The sequence below is a fragment of the Podarcis cretensis genome (assembly GCF_951804945.1).
Source record: "Podarcis cretensis genome assembly, chromosome: 1".
Lineage (NCBI taxonomy): Eukaryota > Metazoa > Chordata > Lepidosauria > Squamata > Lacertidae > Podarcis > Podarcis cretensis.
Window position 1 is genome coordinate 134630057 of NC_137170.1, and position 14570 is coordinate 134644626.

Here is a 14570-nt window from a genome sequence, read left to right on the forward strand (position 1 = left end):
GTTTGAAATTAACATTTCCCAAGGTGCTCTTAACTTCTGTATGCTAACAATAGTTACAAAGGGAACCCACAAAAGGCATTTGATTTTGACTCAGAGCCTTCTAACCCCCAAATCTCCCAAATCTTGCTTTGTTAATAGGACAGGGCGGGAGAACAGTTAAGTCCATGCTACATTCATTCCTGATTCACTGACTTCACAAGTCAAGGCTAAAGTATGAGAGAGTGCTACTCCAGTGTTTACCGTCTGCCAGTCTGCCTGAGATGCCTCAGTGTGGTTTTGCATCCATAGAGCAAGTAGTAGCGCTGTCTAAGAAGCCACAAGAAGAACGCTTTGTGCCTGCCCTCAGTTAAGCTGTATAGCAGATCTGAGCTGGTGGTAGTATGGGGTTTTTTAGAGACTCTTCAAGCCCCCCACCCCACCCCCCATTTTAATTGAAAGAGAGCTTTGCCTGTTTAAATATAGATAACTGCAGGGTGATTATGCTGTGTCAATACTGAGATTCTTATCTGGATATTTGTTCCAAGGTCAGAGCACTATACGTGTCACTTGCTGTTCACTTTTGCTTTCTTAATGAAAGTGCCAAAAATATTTGCTCAAAAGCCACTAAGTGAGGAAAACATATTGCATATGAGTTAGATGTAGAACCCCCCCAACTCCCCCCAATTCATGATCTCTGATTAACTTTTGGGAAATGGGATACAGGAGAATCACTGAGTAAAACATAGTCACACTTGCTGACTGCAGTACTGTGTGGCACAGTACTGGATAAAGTTCACAATTTTTAAAAATCTTGTACGAAGGGACATGTTTATGGCATGTAGCACCATAGGTTGAGCTTGCTGGTAAAAGTGTGCATGTCATGGGGTATAGTCCTTCCCACTGCTAGCAGAAAATATGAATGCATAATGTGGAGAAAAGTAGGTGGAGTTACAGAATAAGCCAGACATTGTGCAGCTTTTTTGCTATCCGTTTTGAACTACAGTGGTGCCTTGCAAGACAAAAAGAATCCATTCCGCGATTCTCTTCATCTAGCGGTTTTTTCATCTTGCGAAGCAAGCCCATTGACGGCTTAGCGGATTAGCGCTATTAGCGGCTTAGCGGCTTTTAGCGGCTTATCAGCTTAGCGGATAAGCAGATAAGCGGCTTAGCGGCTTAGAAAAAGGGGGGGGGAGGGAAAAAAAGTTGGAAAAACTCGCAAGACATTTCGTCTTGCGAAGCAAGCCCATAGGGAAATTCGTTTTGCGAAGCACCTCCAAAACGGAAAACCCTTTCGTTTAGCAGGTTTTCCATCTTGCGAGGCATTCGTCTTGCGGGGCACCACTGTAATGCCTTCATCCCTACAAGATAGGTTGTTCCTTAGTTGTACTATCTGTTTGCTTTTTTACTGGTCTTAAAGCAGGGCAGAAATTGAGGCGGGAATCTGTAGTTATTAGCTAACATCTCACTCTTATTTCTACACCTTTCCCCACAACTAGTTAGTTGATTGTTTTTCAATTTATTTAGGAGAAATTGAAATGCTATTAGGATTCACCCTGATCTGTCCTCACTTTTTAACCTTAAAAGGATAAAAAAATAAAAATAGTTGGGTCATGAAGACAATATATAAAAAGAAAGTGTGTTTTGTAAGCCAATTGTATGCATCTGAGGGCTTATCTAATGTCTCTTAACATATATAGACTTGTCAAACAATATATGTCTCCTAAAAGATTCCTCTCTTCCATGTTGGCTATGGGAGTTATATTCCAACCCATTGGGAGGGTACCAGGTTGAGGAAGGCTGGCAAAAATCCATGGACAGAGAAAAGGTTTATTTGTTGCCAATACTTCATAATGTGATAATGCATTGCACATCATTTTTCCAATGTGGAGGTGATCGCTGTGTATGAAAAATGAAGGTGCCTAAATGTAATTGTGTTAGCTTTCAGATCCCTATAAAGCTTTTTTTATGATGTTTCCAATGCATTGTAAAAATGAGAATGATTTGTACTAGCTGAATATAATTGTATATCTAATATCTGTAGTTTGGTCATACCTTTGCTAGGACCAACCAGGTAAGGCACAAATCAGGGCTTGTGGTAGGGGAGCAAGGAAAAATACCACTCCCCCGTACAAAGATTAAGCGAGATAAGGCCAGCTTGTAGACTCAGTTCTAAGATGGAGACTGTGTGTTAAATTGGTCCCTCCCCAATGCTACAAATGTATGGTTATTCATTGACTATTCTGGGGTAAAGAAGCAATCTTATTCCCAGTTTCTAAGCAACTAAAGTCTGAATTGTAACTTAGATCTGTCTTGCACTTTAAACAAACAAACAAACTATATTGGTTCTTGGGTGTGTAGACTACCTTTTGCTTCTGCATACTTGGATGTTTCTGAATATTTCTGTGAGAAAAAAATAAGAGTAACACTTTGAAGTGGGGTAGGGAATTTGTGTTATGATTATTACAAGGCTTGAGTGGTTTAGCAGCATAGCCACCCTACTGATTATTGGAAATTGTTGTATGTTTACTTTTGGCTTATGTTTACTTTTGGTGATGGGAGTGTTATAGACTGGTATCTGCCTGTTTAATCTGATCATTCTAACACTGAGTAGCAATTTTAAGAATGCAGGAATTGTATATAAGGGCTACCACAGGACCAGTAAAGTATTTAAAGAAATAATTTGTATTGTTCCCAGGAGCATAGTCCACCAGCCATGTTCCTGGGAATGATGCTGTCATGATGCCACATCATTCCCATTGAACCATTCTGTGATACACTCTGGGCAGCTCCCAACAGAATATTAAAAATGTGATAAAACATCAAACATTAAAAGCTTCCCTAAACAGGGCCGCCTTCAGATGTTTTCTAAAAGTCAGATAGTTGTTTATTTCCTTGACATCTGATGGGAGGGCGTTCCACAGGGCAGGCACCACTACCAAGAAGGTCCTCTGCCTGGTTCCCTGTAACTTTACTTCTCACAGTGAGGGAACTGCCAGAAGGCCCTCGGCGCTGGACCTCAGCGTCCGGGCTGAATGATGGGGGTGGAGACGCTCCTTCAGGTATACTGGGCTGAGGCCTTTTAGGGCTTTGAAGGTCAGCACCAACACTTTGAATTGTGCTCGGAAACGTACTGGGAGCTCTGTTGCCAGTTCATTTTTTCATTAGAGGAAAGAAAGAGGAAACCTTCTTAATAGCTATTCTCATAATGATAGGCTCACCACCCTTCCCAACAAATGAATAGATTTCACTGCCATCCCAAATGGTCAGACAACTTAGGTCCAATGCTAATTTCTACTACATCCTTGAAAAACCCTATGATTCCCAAGATGGGTTATAGAAGAAATCTTTTAAAAAAATTAAAATACGTATGAAAGAAAACCTAAAAGTTGTAAAATACTTTAAATAAGCAGCATAAAATCCTCAGCCAGGTGTGAAGGAAGGGGGGTGCGGTAGGGGCGGTTCATACCGGGTGTCACCACTGAGGGTGGGTGACGAAATGCCAATTTAAACAAGCATCCTCATTTATAATGCATTATAGGAGTCCAGTGTGGAAATTACAAGAATATGAATAACTGAATCTAAGCTATCTCTCCAGATAATGTTGCAAGTTATGAAAGTTGCTCTGTTGCATGGAGACTACCCACAGGTATGCAGTTACACCCCAGGAGAATCCCCTAGACTGTGAAGCTTTAGGGTAGGAGTGGGGAACCTGTGACCTTCCAGATGTTGTTGAAATATAATTCCCATCTCCCCTGACCATTGACTATGCTTGTTGGGTCTGATGGGAGTTGGAGTCCAATCTGGAGTCCAACATCTGGAGGACTGCAGGTTCCCTATCCCTAGGTTTATTGGCTATCATCTAGTCTGTTAAAAAGCCCAAGCACTAATTCAGTAATTCAACTGTCTCACCTGTGTAGTAGTCCCCCAGTACTGTCTTCTGGAATCTCCCACCCAAGCCAAAACTGAACAGCCACAATATGATATTCCCCCTCTCCTCCATAGAAAGCCTGCCAAGAGGGAAAATATGGTCAGTGGTATTGAAATTTTCCAAGATGTCTTAGAAAATAAACAGGGCTGCATACTCCTCTTTCTCTTATGATAATCCCGTTCTGCTCCATTGCTAATGGTACGTGGGGTGCCTCAAGGTTTCATTTTATGCCCCATGCTATTTGACATCAGCATGAAGTGATCTGGGCTAAAGTGTCACCATGATTTGGATGATTCCTTTCCGTCTGGTAGTTCCAGGAGGAGTATTGAACTTCTAAACTCATGTCTAGAGGCTTTTCTGGGTTGGATGAGACTAAGGAAGCTGAAGTTTAATTGGGTAAGATAGAAGATTCAGGTGGGGATCTTAGATGGATTGCACTTGCCCTGAAGGATCAGGGTCAGTGTTAGAAACTGAGATATGAAAACTAGGAGCTAAATGGCACCTTAAACCTAGGTTATGGGCGTAACAAGGGAGTGTCTAGGTGCACTTTTTTAATGACAAGAAAACAAAGCTGAAAATGAATGAACTGCAGCTAAAATATTATGTTCAATTTTCACATGTTCTAGTGCTTCCCCTGCGCACCCTCCTAATATTCTTACGAGGGTCTCTTCTCCAGTCTTCAGAGAGTAGCTGGAAGTGGGGAGGCAGAAAAAGGTCCATCTTTCCTTTTACTCTGCAGTTTTAATCTGAAATCTTAGGCCCAGAGCTCAGAAACTACTTGTGCTAATGAAATTCCCTGTCACAAAAAGTGCCTAGAACAATGGGAGTTTCGAACACTGACCAGGCTCACAGCTTGGGTATGTTTCTGGACTCTTCTCTAACTGGATAAGTTCATGTGGTTGCAATGCCCAGAGCTGTATTCAGCCAACTTCAGTAGTACACCAGCTGTGACCCTACCTGGAGATGTTGGACCTCACCATGGTTACTCACACACTGGACATCAGCAAAGAGTTCTGCCCAGGGCTGCCTTTGAAGATGCCTTGGAAGCTACCACTGCCACACTCTGCAGCTCCCTGGCTTTTGTCTGGAGCAAGGTGATCAGATCAGATCTCACACTGATATTTTGCCACTTATACTGGTTGCCAGTGTGTTTCTGGGCTCAATTCAAAGTTCTGGTGATAACTTTTAAATCCCTGAACAATATTGGACCAAGTTACTTTAGGGACCACTTGCGCCTATTTCAGCCTACCCATATCATAATATCTATATCTGAAGCCTGTTGAGATGATCGCTGGTAGAAACTTTTGGGCACAAGGAACAGCACCCTTCTGAGGTGGCCACCATTTATGGAATTTAATTGCAATCAAATTCTGTCACTCACTTTTTAAAAAAAAAGCCCTAAAGACATAGTTGTTTTAGAGTGGCCTTTGGGGATTAAATGTGATGTTGGCAGTTGGATTAGAATGGTTGAGGCACATATCTAATGCTAGTTTTGACCTATGTTAGTCTGTGTCTTGTTTTGCATATCATGATAAGCTAAACTATGCTTACTGGGATTGCAGAGATGAACTCACAGCTGATCTCTTCCTCCCTGGTCCTTTTAGCTCAGCTGTGTATGGCAGCTAAGCCAATGTTTGGTTTAGCATGTTGGCTGAACCCAGGATTGTAGTTACACTCTCCTCTTTAACCACAGTTGATAGCCAATAACAAATCATGACAACAGATTGTCGTTCATGAGGAGAGAGCTCAACTACGATACTAGTGGTAAGCTTAGCTGCAATGCAACATCAAGCTGAGCTGAAAGGTCCAAGGAGGAACAAAGTGGATGTGACCTCCCCAGAAACCAGCATGTTTGTGCAAAGTCATGGCTTGATTTAATAGTTTTACTGTTGTGTTTTAATTGATTGACACTGATGTACTTTAGTGATTGTATACTACTTTGTGAGACTGTTGTTATAAAAAGCAGTATAAATGAATGAATAATAAATACAGTGGTACCTCAGGTTACATACGCTTCAGGTTACAGACTCTGCTAACCCAGAAATAGTACCTCGGGTTAAGAACTTTGCTTCAGGATGAGAACAGAAATCATGCTCCAGCGGCGCGGCGGCAGCAGGAGGCCCCATTAGCTAAAGTGGTGCTTCAGGTTAAGAACAGTTTCAGGTTAACAATGGACCTCCGGAACGAATTAAGTACTTAACCCGAGGTACTACTGTAGTAAACAATTTTCTCAGTCACACAATCATTAGGAAACTAATTGGCAATAATACCTGTGTAAAAGTACAGACCTGTTTTAATTTTCATGTTTTGGCATCATCATAGCTGTCAACTTTTCCCTTTTCTTGCGAGGAATCCTTTCGGAATAAGGGGATTTCCCTTGAAAAAAGGGAAACGTTGACAGCTATGGGCATCATGACCCCTTTGTAAACCCTTTTGTGTGAAATGCTTAAGCATTCAAGAATTGATTTAAAAGGAAACAGCTCATTTGTACTGGAAAACTTTTGATGTAATTAGATACAGAGATCATATCTTTAGAGCTTATGTTGTGCTAGCTGGTATGCATTTCATATCAGAGAAACAATATTGCCCTTCAAGTCGAAGAGACTCCTGTGGCCTATGTTATAAAGTTGCAGACAACCACATAATAAAACCTGTTACTACTTACTGTACATGGAGTGTGTTTGTGCCTGTGCAGCTACAACCAATATATCTGAATTAATAACACAAAAGTCTTAGTTTGAACTTTTATTCTTGTGTCAAGTTGACAAGAAGCCTTTAAAAACTGCTTGTAAATGGCGTAGAGGTGTTATTTATGATTTAGTGGGATATAATTATGTTAAATAAATAAAATAGAAATTTGCGAGATGGAGTAAATGAAGATAATATAAACCCATTTGGTGCTTGCAAGATTTGGCTATCTGTATGTGCCATTTCTTACTGAGTCAGTGCACCTCATGTGTTTGTCATCACATGAGATTTGCCTTTTACATTGAGAGCTCTTTCCAGTAATTGTTTTTATCCTTTTGTCAGCAAAATAATAGTAAAAAATTACAACACCCAATTTAGGACGATGACTGAATATTGTAATGAGAGTCCATGTAAAAAAGAAGAAAAAGAAGAAAAGGAGATATTTGATTTTGGAGCTAGATCTCTGCATAGAAATCATTCAGATTTGTATCCAGCACTGCTGTTCCTGCTAGCAAGGAAGACACACATCTGCCCTCCTCACTGCTATACCCCTTGCACACCTTCAAATTCTGTTCCAGAGTGTTGAACACTTTGGAGCAGATTTTGAGGGCATGTAGAAAGACGAAGTCACATTGTGCAAATGGAACACAGTGCATGCAGTGTTGGATACGACCTTCAGTGTTTTTATAAAATAGATGGAACTTCAGTACATCACACCTGTGAAATTGGATAAAATGTATAAAACCGGAGATAAAAGGTGTTGGAAGTGCAAAACTAAAGAAGGAAGTTTCTACCATATGTGGTGGAAGTGTGAAGAAATAAAAAAATTTTGGGAATCCATATACAATGAATTGAAAAAAATATTTAAATACACCTTTGTTAAAAAACCCGAAGCCTTCCTTCTGGGAATGATCGGAGATTAAGAAAGAAGACCACATAATGTTTCAATATGCAACTGTAGCTGCCAGGATCCTGTTAGCACAAAATTGGAAAACCCCAAATATCCCGACCGTTAAAGATTGGCAAATTAAATTATTTGAATATATAGAATTGGCAAAAATGACGCAGAATATCAGACAGCAAAAAGGTACAAAGTTTATTGACGATTGGACCAAATTTTTAACTTACATGGAAACAAATTCTAGAGACTTAAAAATCACAGTAGGTTTAACATAACACTGATCAACAACAAATTTGTTGTCTGTGTTTTTTCAGTTGATTTAGGACGAATCTGATGAGCTGTATCCAAAAATCACATTGGTTTTGCTCAATCAGGTCAAGTTTTTGAGCTATGGCCACATGACTTTTTTGTTCACATGTACGCTTGTGTGGAACATTTTAGAAGAAGTTGGTGGGGGTAAATTGCCATGTCAAATAATTGTTTTGATTGGAAATGATTATTTTAATGACAAGAAGTATTCAGGTCTGATAGTTCTGGGTGATTATGTCGAAAAGCGATCAGTTTGAAGTCATAAAACCTCAAAATCTTCCATAAATTGGTGCGGCAAAGCATAAAGTTATTTTGGTATTAAACTTGGTGACCAGGATAAAGCTTGGGTGCCACACATGGTGTGCAAGGCATGCACCGAGACTCTACATGGGTGGACCAATGGCAAGAGGAGTCTGGAGGGAGCCGACAAACCATGTCGCTAACTGCTACTTCTGCACTGTTGATGTGACTGGGATCAACAGAAAGAACCGGAGCAGCTTCAAGTATCCTGACCTTCAATCAGCACGTTGTCCTGTAGCTCATTGTGATGAAATTCCAGTGCCTATCTTCGGAGAACTTCCTGACATTAGTGACGAAGATGCCTCCAGTGTTGAAGGACGTGAAGAAGAAGTGGTTCTTGAAGATGATGCTCCACATCCATTTTTCCAAAAGGAGTTGAATGATCTAGTTCACGACCTCAGCTTGTCAAAGGACACTGCCGAACTGTTGGCATCCAGATTGAAGGGGAAAAACCTCCTCTCTGACAGTGCTCGCATCAGCTTCTTCAGCAACAGGCATCAATAGTACCTCCGTTTTTTCTCGGAAGAGAAGGACTTGGTGTACTGTGCAGATATTGCGCAGCTTCTGCTCAAGCTTGGAGTGCCACAGTACGAACCCAAAGATTGGAGACTGTTCATTGACAGCAGTAAGCGATCACTGAAATGTGTTCTGCTACACAACGGCAACCAGTTTGCCTCTATACCCCTGGCTCACTCGAGTACACTGAAGGAGAACTATGAAGCGGTGAAGTATGTGCTGGAGAAAATTGGTTATGATCAGCATAAGTGGTTCATTTGTGTTGACCTGAAGATGGTGAACTTTTTGTTGGGACAACAGTCTGGCTTCACCAAGTACCCATGTTTTCTGTTCATGTGGGATAGTAGGGACTGTGCTCAGCATTACATGAAGAAGGACTGGCCTGTGCAGGAGCAATTGGTGCCTTGCAAAGAAAGGAACGTCATCAACGACCCACTGGTGGACAGAGACAGAATACTCTTCCCACCACTGCACATCAAGCTCGGCTTAATCAAGCAGTTCACCAAGGCTCTGGACAAGGATGGTGACTGCTTCACTTACTTGTGTCAGGCTTTTCCAGGATTAACCATGGAGAAGTTGAAAGCTGGCATCTTTGACGGTCCTCAGATTCGTCAGCTCATCAGAGATCCAGAGTTCGGAAACTCAATGAACGAAGTGGAACTGGAAGCGTGGAAGGCGAAGAACTTTCTTGACAACAATAAGGCCAGAAACTACGCAGAACTTGTTAACAACATGCTGACTGCTTTCAGAAACCCGGGCTGCAACATGAGCGTCAAGATGCACTACCTATTTTCACATATGGACCGGTTTCCTAAGAACCTGGGTTCAATGAGTGACGAGCAGGGGGAGAGATTCCATCAGGACATGAAAAAGATGGAGACCAGGTATCAGGGTCGCTGGGATGCAGTCATGATGGCTGACTACTGTTGGACTCTGAAGAGAGACCTCCCTGCCGCTGAGCATTCCAGGAGTTCCAAGAAATGGAAGTTCAAGCCCTGAAGTTTGAAAAATGGTGAAGCATCATGCAATTTACGTGTACTTACCTTTATCAATGCCCACCATTCAGTTTACAGTGATCAATGTTTCTATCAGGTAATCAATATATGTTGTTGGAAAAACATTTTTTTCTCTTAAAAACATATTTAAGATTATATGTGTTGACAAAAATCAGCTGATAATGCCACAAAAATGTAATCGATTTTGTCACAAGATCTGGTTTTTTTTTTTTCAAATCAACATAGCATAAAAACATGACCTGATGGAGAGAAACGGATGCCATTTCCTGATTCAGCAGTGCAAAAATACCCTAAATCAGTTGTAGAAATCTAGACAACATTCAAAAAGTAAAAAATTGTTGCCCAGTGTAATCCTTGCGATGTGTAGATGATATAAAACGAAAACTGCAGAATGGAATTATTATTTTACATAACCCAAAACCGAGATGGAGGGAAGTCAACCATTATTTGTTGTTAATTAATGTCTGTCTTTTGGTCTGTTTATGTTTTCTGTTTTGGTCGATGTTTTCTTTTTTCTTTGATGTATTTACTTGTTTTCTTTTTTTGTTTGGTTACTGAAAATTAATAAAAAGAATTTAAAAAAATAGATGGAACTTCACTAGAGACATGGGTTACAGTTATTTACAATGCAAAAAGGATTATTAATCTCAAATTAAGCTCTCAACTCTGAGTCACAGATCCTAACTTTTTGCTCTTTGACTAGATGAGTTGTGCTTCCTCCCATGAACAGAAGCTCTTCCTGTTCAGGGAGTGAAAGTTAAGGAACCAAGCTAATGTTAATATTTAGAGAGCTTTTTAGTTGCTCAAGCAAGGAGGCAAAGGGCAAATCATGTTGTGCCCCAGCACAACAGAATTTGCACAGTACATTTCATTTCTTTTACAGAAAAGTAATTTTATTGGGTTGTATCCAGTTGTGTCCCTCTGTCCTACTGTTCCAGTGAAGGCATTAATTGGTGGAAAGGGTGGGGAAATGATTTTCACAGTTTTCCTCTTCAGACTTCTATGCACACACATACACATCTGCCTAGAAAGTTGGGTATCCCTTTGGAATAATGTGGGATGTGGCATGATGAGTTGTAGAGAAAGGAAGAATTTGCAAAAATCACTCCCCCACACCACTCACATAAGTCTTTGTTGCATCAAAGTGGTTTACAATTGGATGCACCCCATTGTATTAAATTATTTCACTTCTAAAGAACATGGCCATCAGAACACATTTTACCACATTTTACCCAAACACTAATTTATACATATATACATGAGTTACAGATAGCATTGATTGCTGCATTCATGTTTGACCAAAGCTCTTCAACTCCACTTGCTACGTACAAATCTAGGAAGATGCTATAAGCTTAATTGGTTTTTATTTTTGTTTATTTTTTTTGTTTAAAGTGAACTGTTCTTATAAGAGTAAAATAAGCTGCTTTTGGATTTTTTGCAGTGAATTCAGTTCTACAACAATGGGGGTATTATTTTTAACTTGCTACTTACTACAGTGGTACCTCAGGATGTGAACGGGATCTGTTCCAGAGCCCTGTTCACATCCTGAAGCGAATGCAACCCACATCTGCGCATGCGCGGGTCGCAATTCGCCACTTCTGCGCATGCACGTGACACCATTTTTACCATCTGCACATGCGCGAGTAGCAAAACCCAGAAGTAATGCGTTCCGTTACTTCCGGGTCACCGCGGAGCCCAACTCGAAAGTGCTCAACCTGAAGCATATTCAACCCAAGGTATGGCTGTGTATAGTATGCTGAAGTATGGCTTACCCAGGATGGCACACACATGCTGTGTGCCATAGAAGAGCTTTCAGTATTTTGCTCCTCCCTGCTCCAAAGTGCTGCAACAGCTGAGCCAAGGGTTGGTTTAGCATATCATTCCAACCTGGTCTCATGGTTCTCAACTCATTAACCAAGAGCTTTAGGCAAAGTTTGTACTTGGTTGTACTTGGTCATAGCTCATGGTTAAGGAGCAGAGAGCTTAATCATGAGCCCAGGTTTGGCTGACCCTAAGCCAAATGTTTCCTTAGCTGCACTGCAGAGAGCTAAAAAAACTGGAGAAGAGCAAAGCAACTGTGATGTTATTCCTGGGAGCATATATGTTCACACTAAGTCATGGATTGGATGGGAACATAACTGGTATGTGATACTGCTGCAATAATGGTTTTCTACTTAAGAAATATATATTTAAGGAATATTTAAGGAAATACGCAAAATAATATCTAAGTGGAAAAGTGATTTAAATGCTATGAAACTAAGGATACAATCCTATAAACACTTAGCTGGCAGTGTGTCTCACTAAGGTTAAAGATAGTTACTTCTGAGTTGTCGGTTACCCTCTTCATCCCTGGTCAACGTAGCCCAAACCATGTATTTGCAGACTAATTCCCTGTTCCTTCAACATATGAAGGTCACATGGGTTTCCAGTGTAGCACCAGTGCCTTCACTTTCTGCGGCATTGTTTAAATCCATACTGAGACTTTCAGCAGGCCAAATTGGGTAATCCCTTCTTAGTCTATTACACTAGAAAGCCTGAACATATTTTCGCATTATCTTCACTCTGTCATGTGAGAGAAAGCATGGTGCTTAAAATATTTGATTTCAGAAGAGTTACCACTGGGTGTTTAAGCTTGAGGTACAGCTGTGTGTGTGGTTCCCCTGCCCCCCTTTTGTTCATGTGCTAAACATTCTCCTTTCAAAATAAATTATTTGTGCAGATTAAAAAATCATAAACTTAGTCGTTTTCTAACTGAAACCTACAACAGATACTGTTATAGTAAATTTTCTTTTTTTGTCTAACACATGTTGTAGTAGTATAGTTTTTTCCTGTAATAGTGAGATATCATTTTCATAATGTGTGTTTTGCTTTGTAGAACTAGGCTTATCTTGATGAAAACTAAAAGCTCAAGCAACTGAATGCAGATGTATGAAGAGAGTGCTCACACAACTAGATTGTTCATATTTTAGAAATTTAGTTATTACTCATTTTTTTGAATCCAGAGAGCCGAACTAAAAGTTGGATTGTATGCCTCAGTTATTTTGAATGGGGTAGAATTTTTTATTCAGACTGAACTATAAATGCATACTGGAACATCTCTTTCTTTGTTATCTCCTCTGTAGCATTCAGTAAAATATTAATAGCTGTAATGCCACAACATGTTTCAGACAAGTAGGAGTAGTTTTCATCAAGAAAAGCCTTTATTATTCTGTGTTTGTAACTTTTCTGTAACTAGTTGTTTTGTGTGACAGGTGGGAGATTCAAGAAGGAGATAGTAGTTGATGGACAGAGTTACCTGCTGCTGATTAGAGATGAAGGTGGTCCTCCTGAGGCACAGGTGAGCACAGTGTTTAAGTGATATTAACAGAATGAAAAATTGGTGACGAATGCCACACTGTTATGCCAGAATGTAAACTGGTGGAATCAGTGCTTGCTCAGTGCTGTCAAAGTAAAAAAAAGTTCTTTCATAAGCTACACCAGAACCAGCCCTCATAGCCTGTTTCCCACTAGAAAGCCCCTGAATTTGCCAGTAGGAGCATAACCTCCAGCAGCAGAACCAGTCTAGTAATACTATAGGTTTGGATACGTTCAACCTTCTGCTCTGCAGATTAATGATCTGAAGAGCAGATATTATATGATTTTCTTACCCATCACAATGCTTCCCCCTGGGCCTCTGCTTCTGCACCATCTTTTTGTTGTTCAACTCTTTTCAAGTGGATTTTCAGGTGTGCACAGACACAAACGTGTCATAATAGCATACAAATTAAATACCCAATAAACATGAGAGAGAATGAGTATGAGTCATGTCCCATATTTTGGCATTGACCCTATTTAAGCAGCTTAAGATATCATAGAATTGTAGAGTTGGTACCCCAAGGGTCATCTAATCCAATCTCCCGTAATGCAGGAATCTATGACAGATGGCCACCCTATCTCTGCTTTAAATGAACAGCTCTTCCTGTCAGAAAGTTATTTCTGATGTTCAGTCAGAATCTCCTTCCTTGTAACTTGAATCCATTGGTTCAAGTCCTAGCCTCCAGAGCAGGAGAAAACAAGCTTGCTCCATCTTCCATGTGATAGCCCTTTAGATATTTGAAGATGGCTATAATATCTCCTCTCAGTCTCCTCTTTTCCAGGCTAAACATACCCAACTCCCTCATCGGTTCCTCATGAGACTTGGTTTCCAGACCCTCGATCATCTTGGTCGCCCTCCTTTGCATACATTCCAGTTTGTCAATATTGTGCCCAGAATTGGACACAGTATTCCAGGTGTGCCCTGACCAAGGCGGAAACTTGATCAGAACGCCATACTTCTGTTGATGCAGCCTACAATAGCATTAGCTTTTTTTTGCCGCTGCATCACACTGTTGTCTCATTTGCAGCTTGTGGTCTACAACCCCTAAATCCTTTTCACATGTATTACTGGTAAGCCAGGTGTCCCCCATTTTATATTTGTGCAGATGGTTTTTTCTGCCTAAGTGTAGAACCTTGCATTTGTTCCTATTGAATTTCATTTTGTTAGTTTTGGCTCAGTTCTTCAATCTGTTAAAGTAATATTGAACCCCGATTCTGCCTTCTGTGACATTGGCCTCCACTCCCAGTTTGGTGTAATCTGCAAATTTGATGAGCATCCCCTCCACTCCTTTATCCAAGTTGTTTATAAAGATGTTGAACAACAATGGGCCCAGGAAGGAACCACTTGTCACTTTTCTCCAGGATGAGGAAGAACTGTTAGTGAGCACTATTCTGGTTTGGTCAGTCAACTAGCTACAAATCTACCTAACAGCCCACAATTTACCAGCTTCTCCACTATAAGATCACGGGGGACTTCGTCAAACGCCATACTTAAATCAAGATACACTGCATCCACAGCATTCCTCTAATCTACCAAGCTCTAAATCTCAAACAATATGTGAAAGTTCATAACAGGGCC

General features: G+C 40.6%; 1 protein-coding gene across 4 annotated transcripts in view; it reads left to right on the top strand.

Annotated features, from left to right (window-relative positions):
- AGAP1 (ArfGAP with GTPase domain, ankyrin repeat and PH domain 1) overlaps positions 1–14570 on the top strand; it is a 334103-nt gene that overhangs the window by 39325 nt on the left and 280208 nt on the right. For all 4 annotated transcript variants that reach the window (XM_079976700.1, XM_079976701.1, XM_079976698.1 and 1 more), the window contains exon 4: positions 12889–12974. In XM_079976700.1, coding sequence (XP_079832826.1) covers positions 12889–12974 — 86 coding nt within the window. The remainder of the gene's footprint in view (positions 1–12888; positions 12975–14570) is intronic.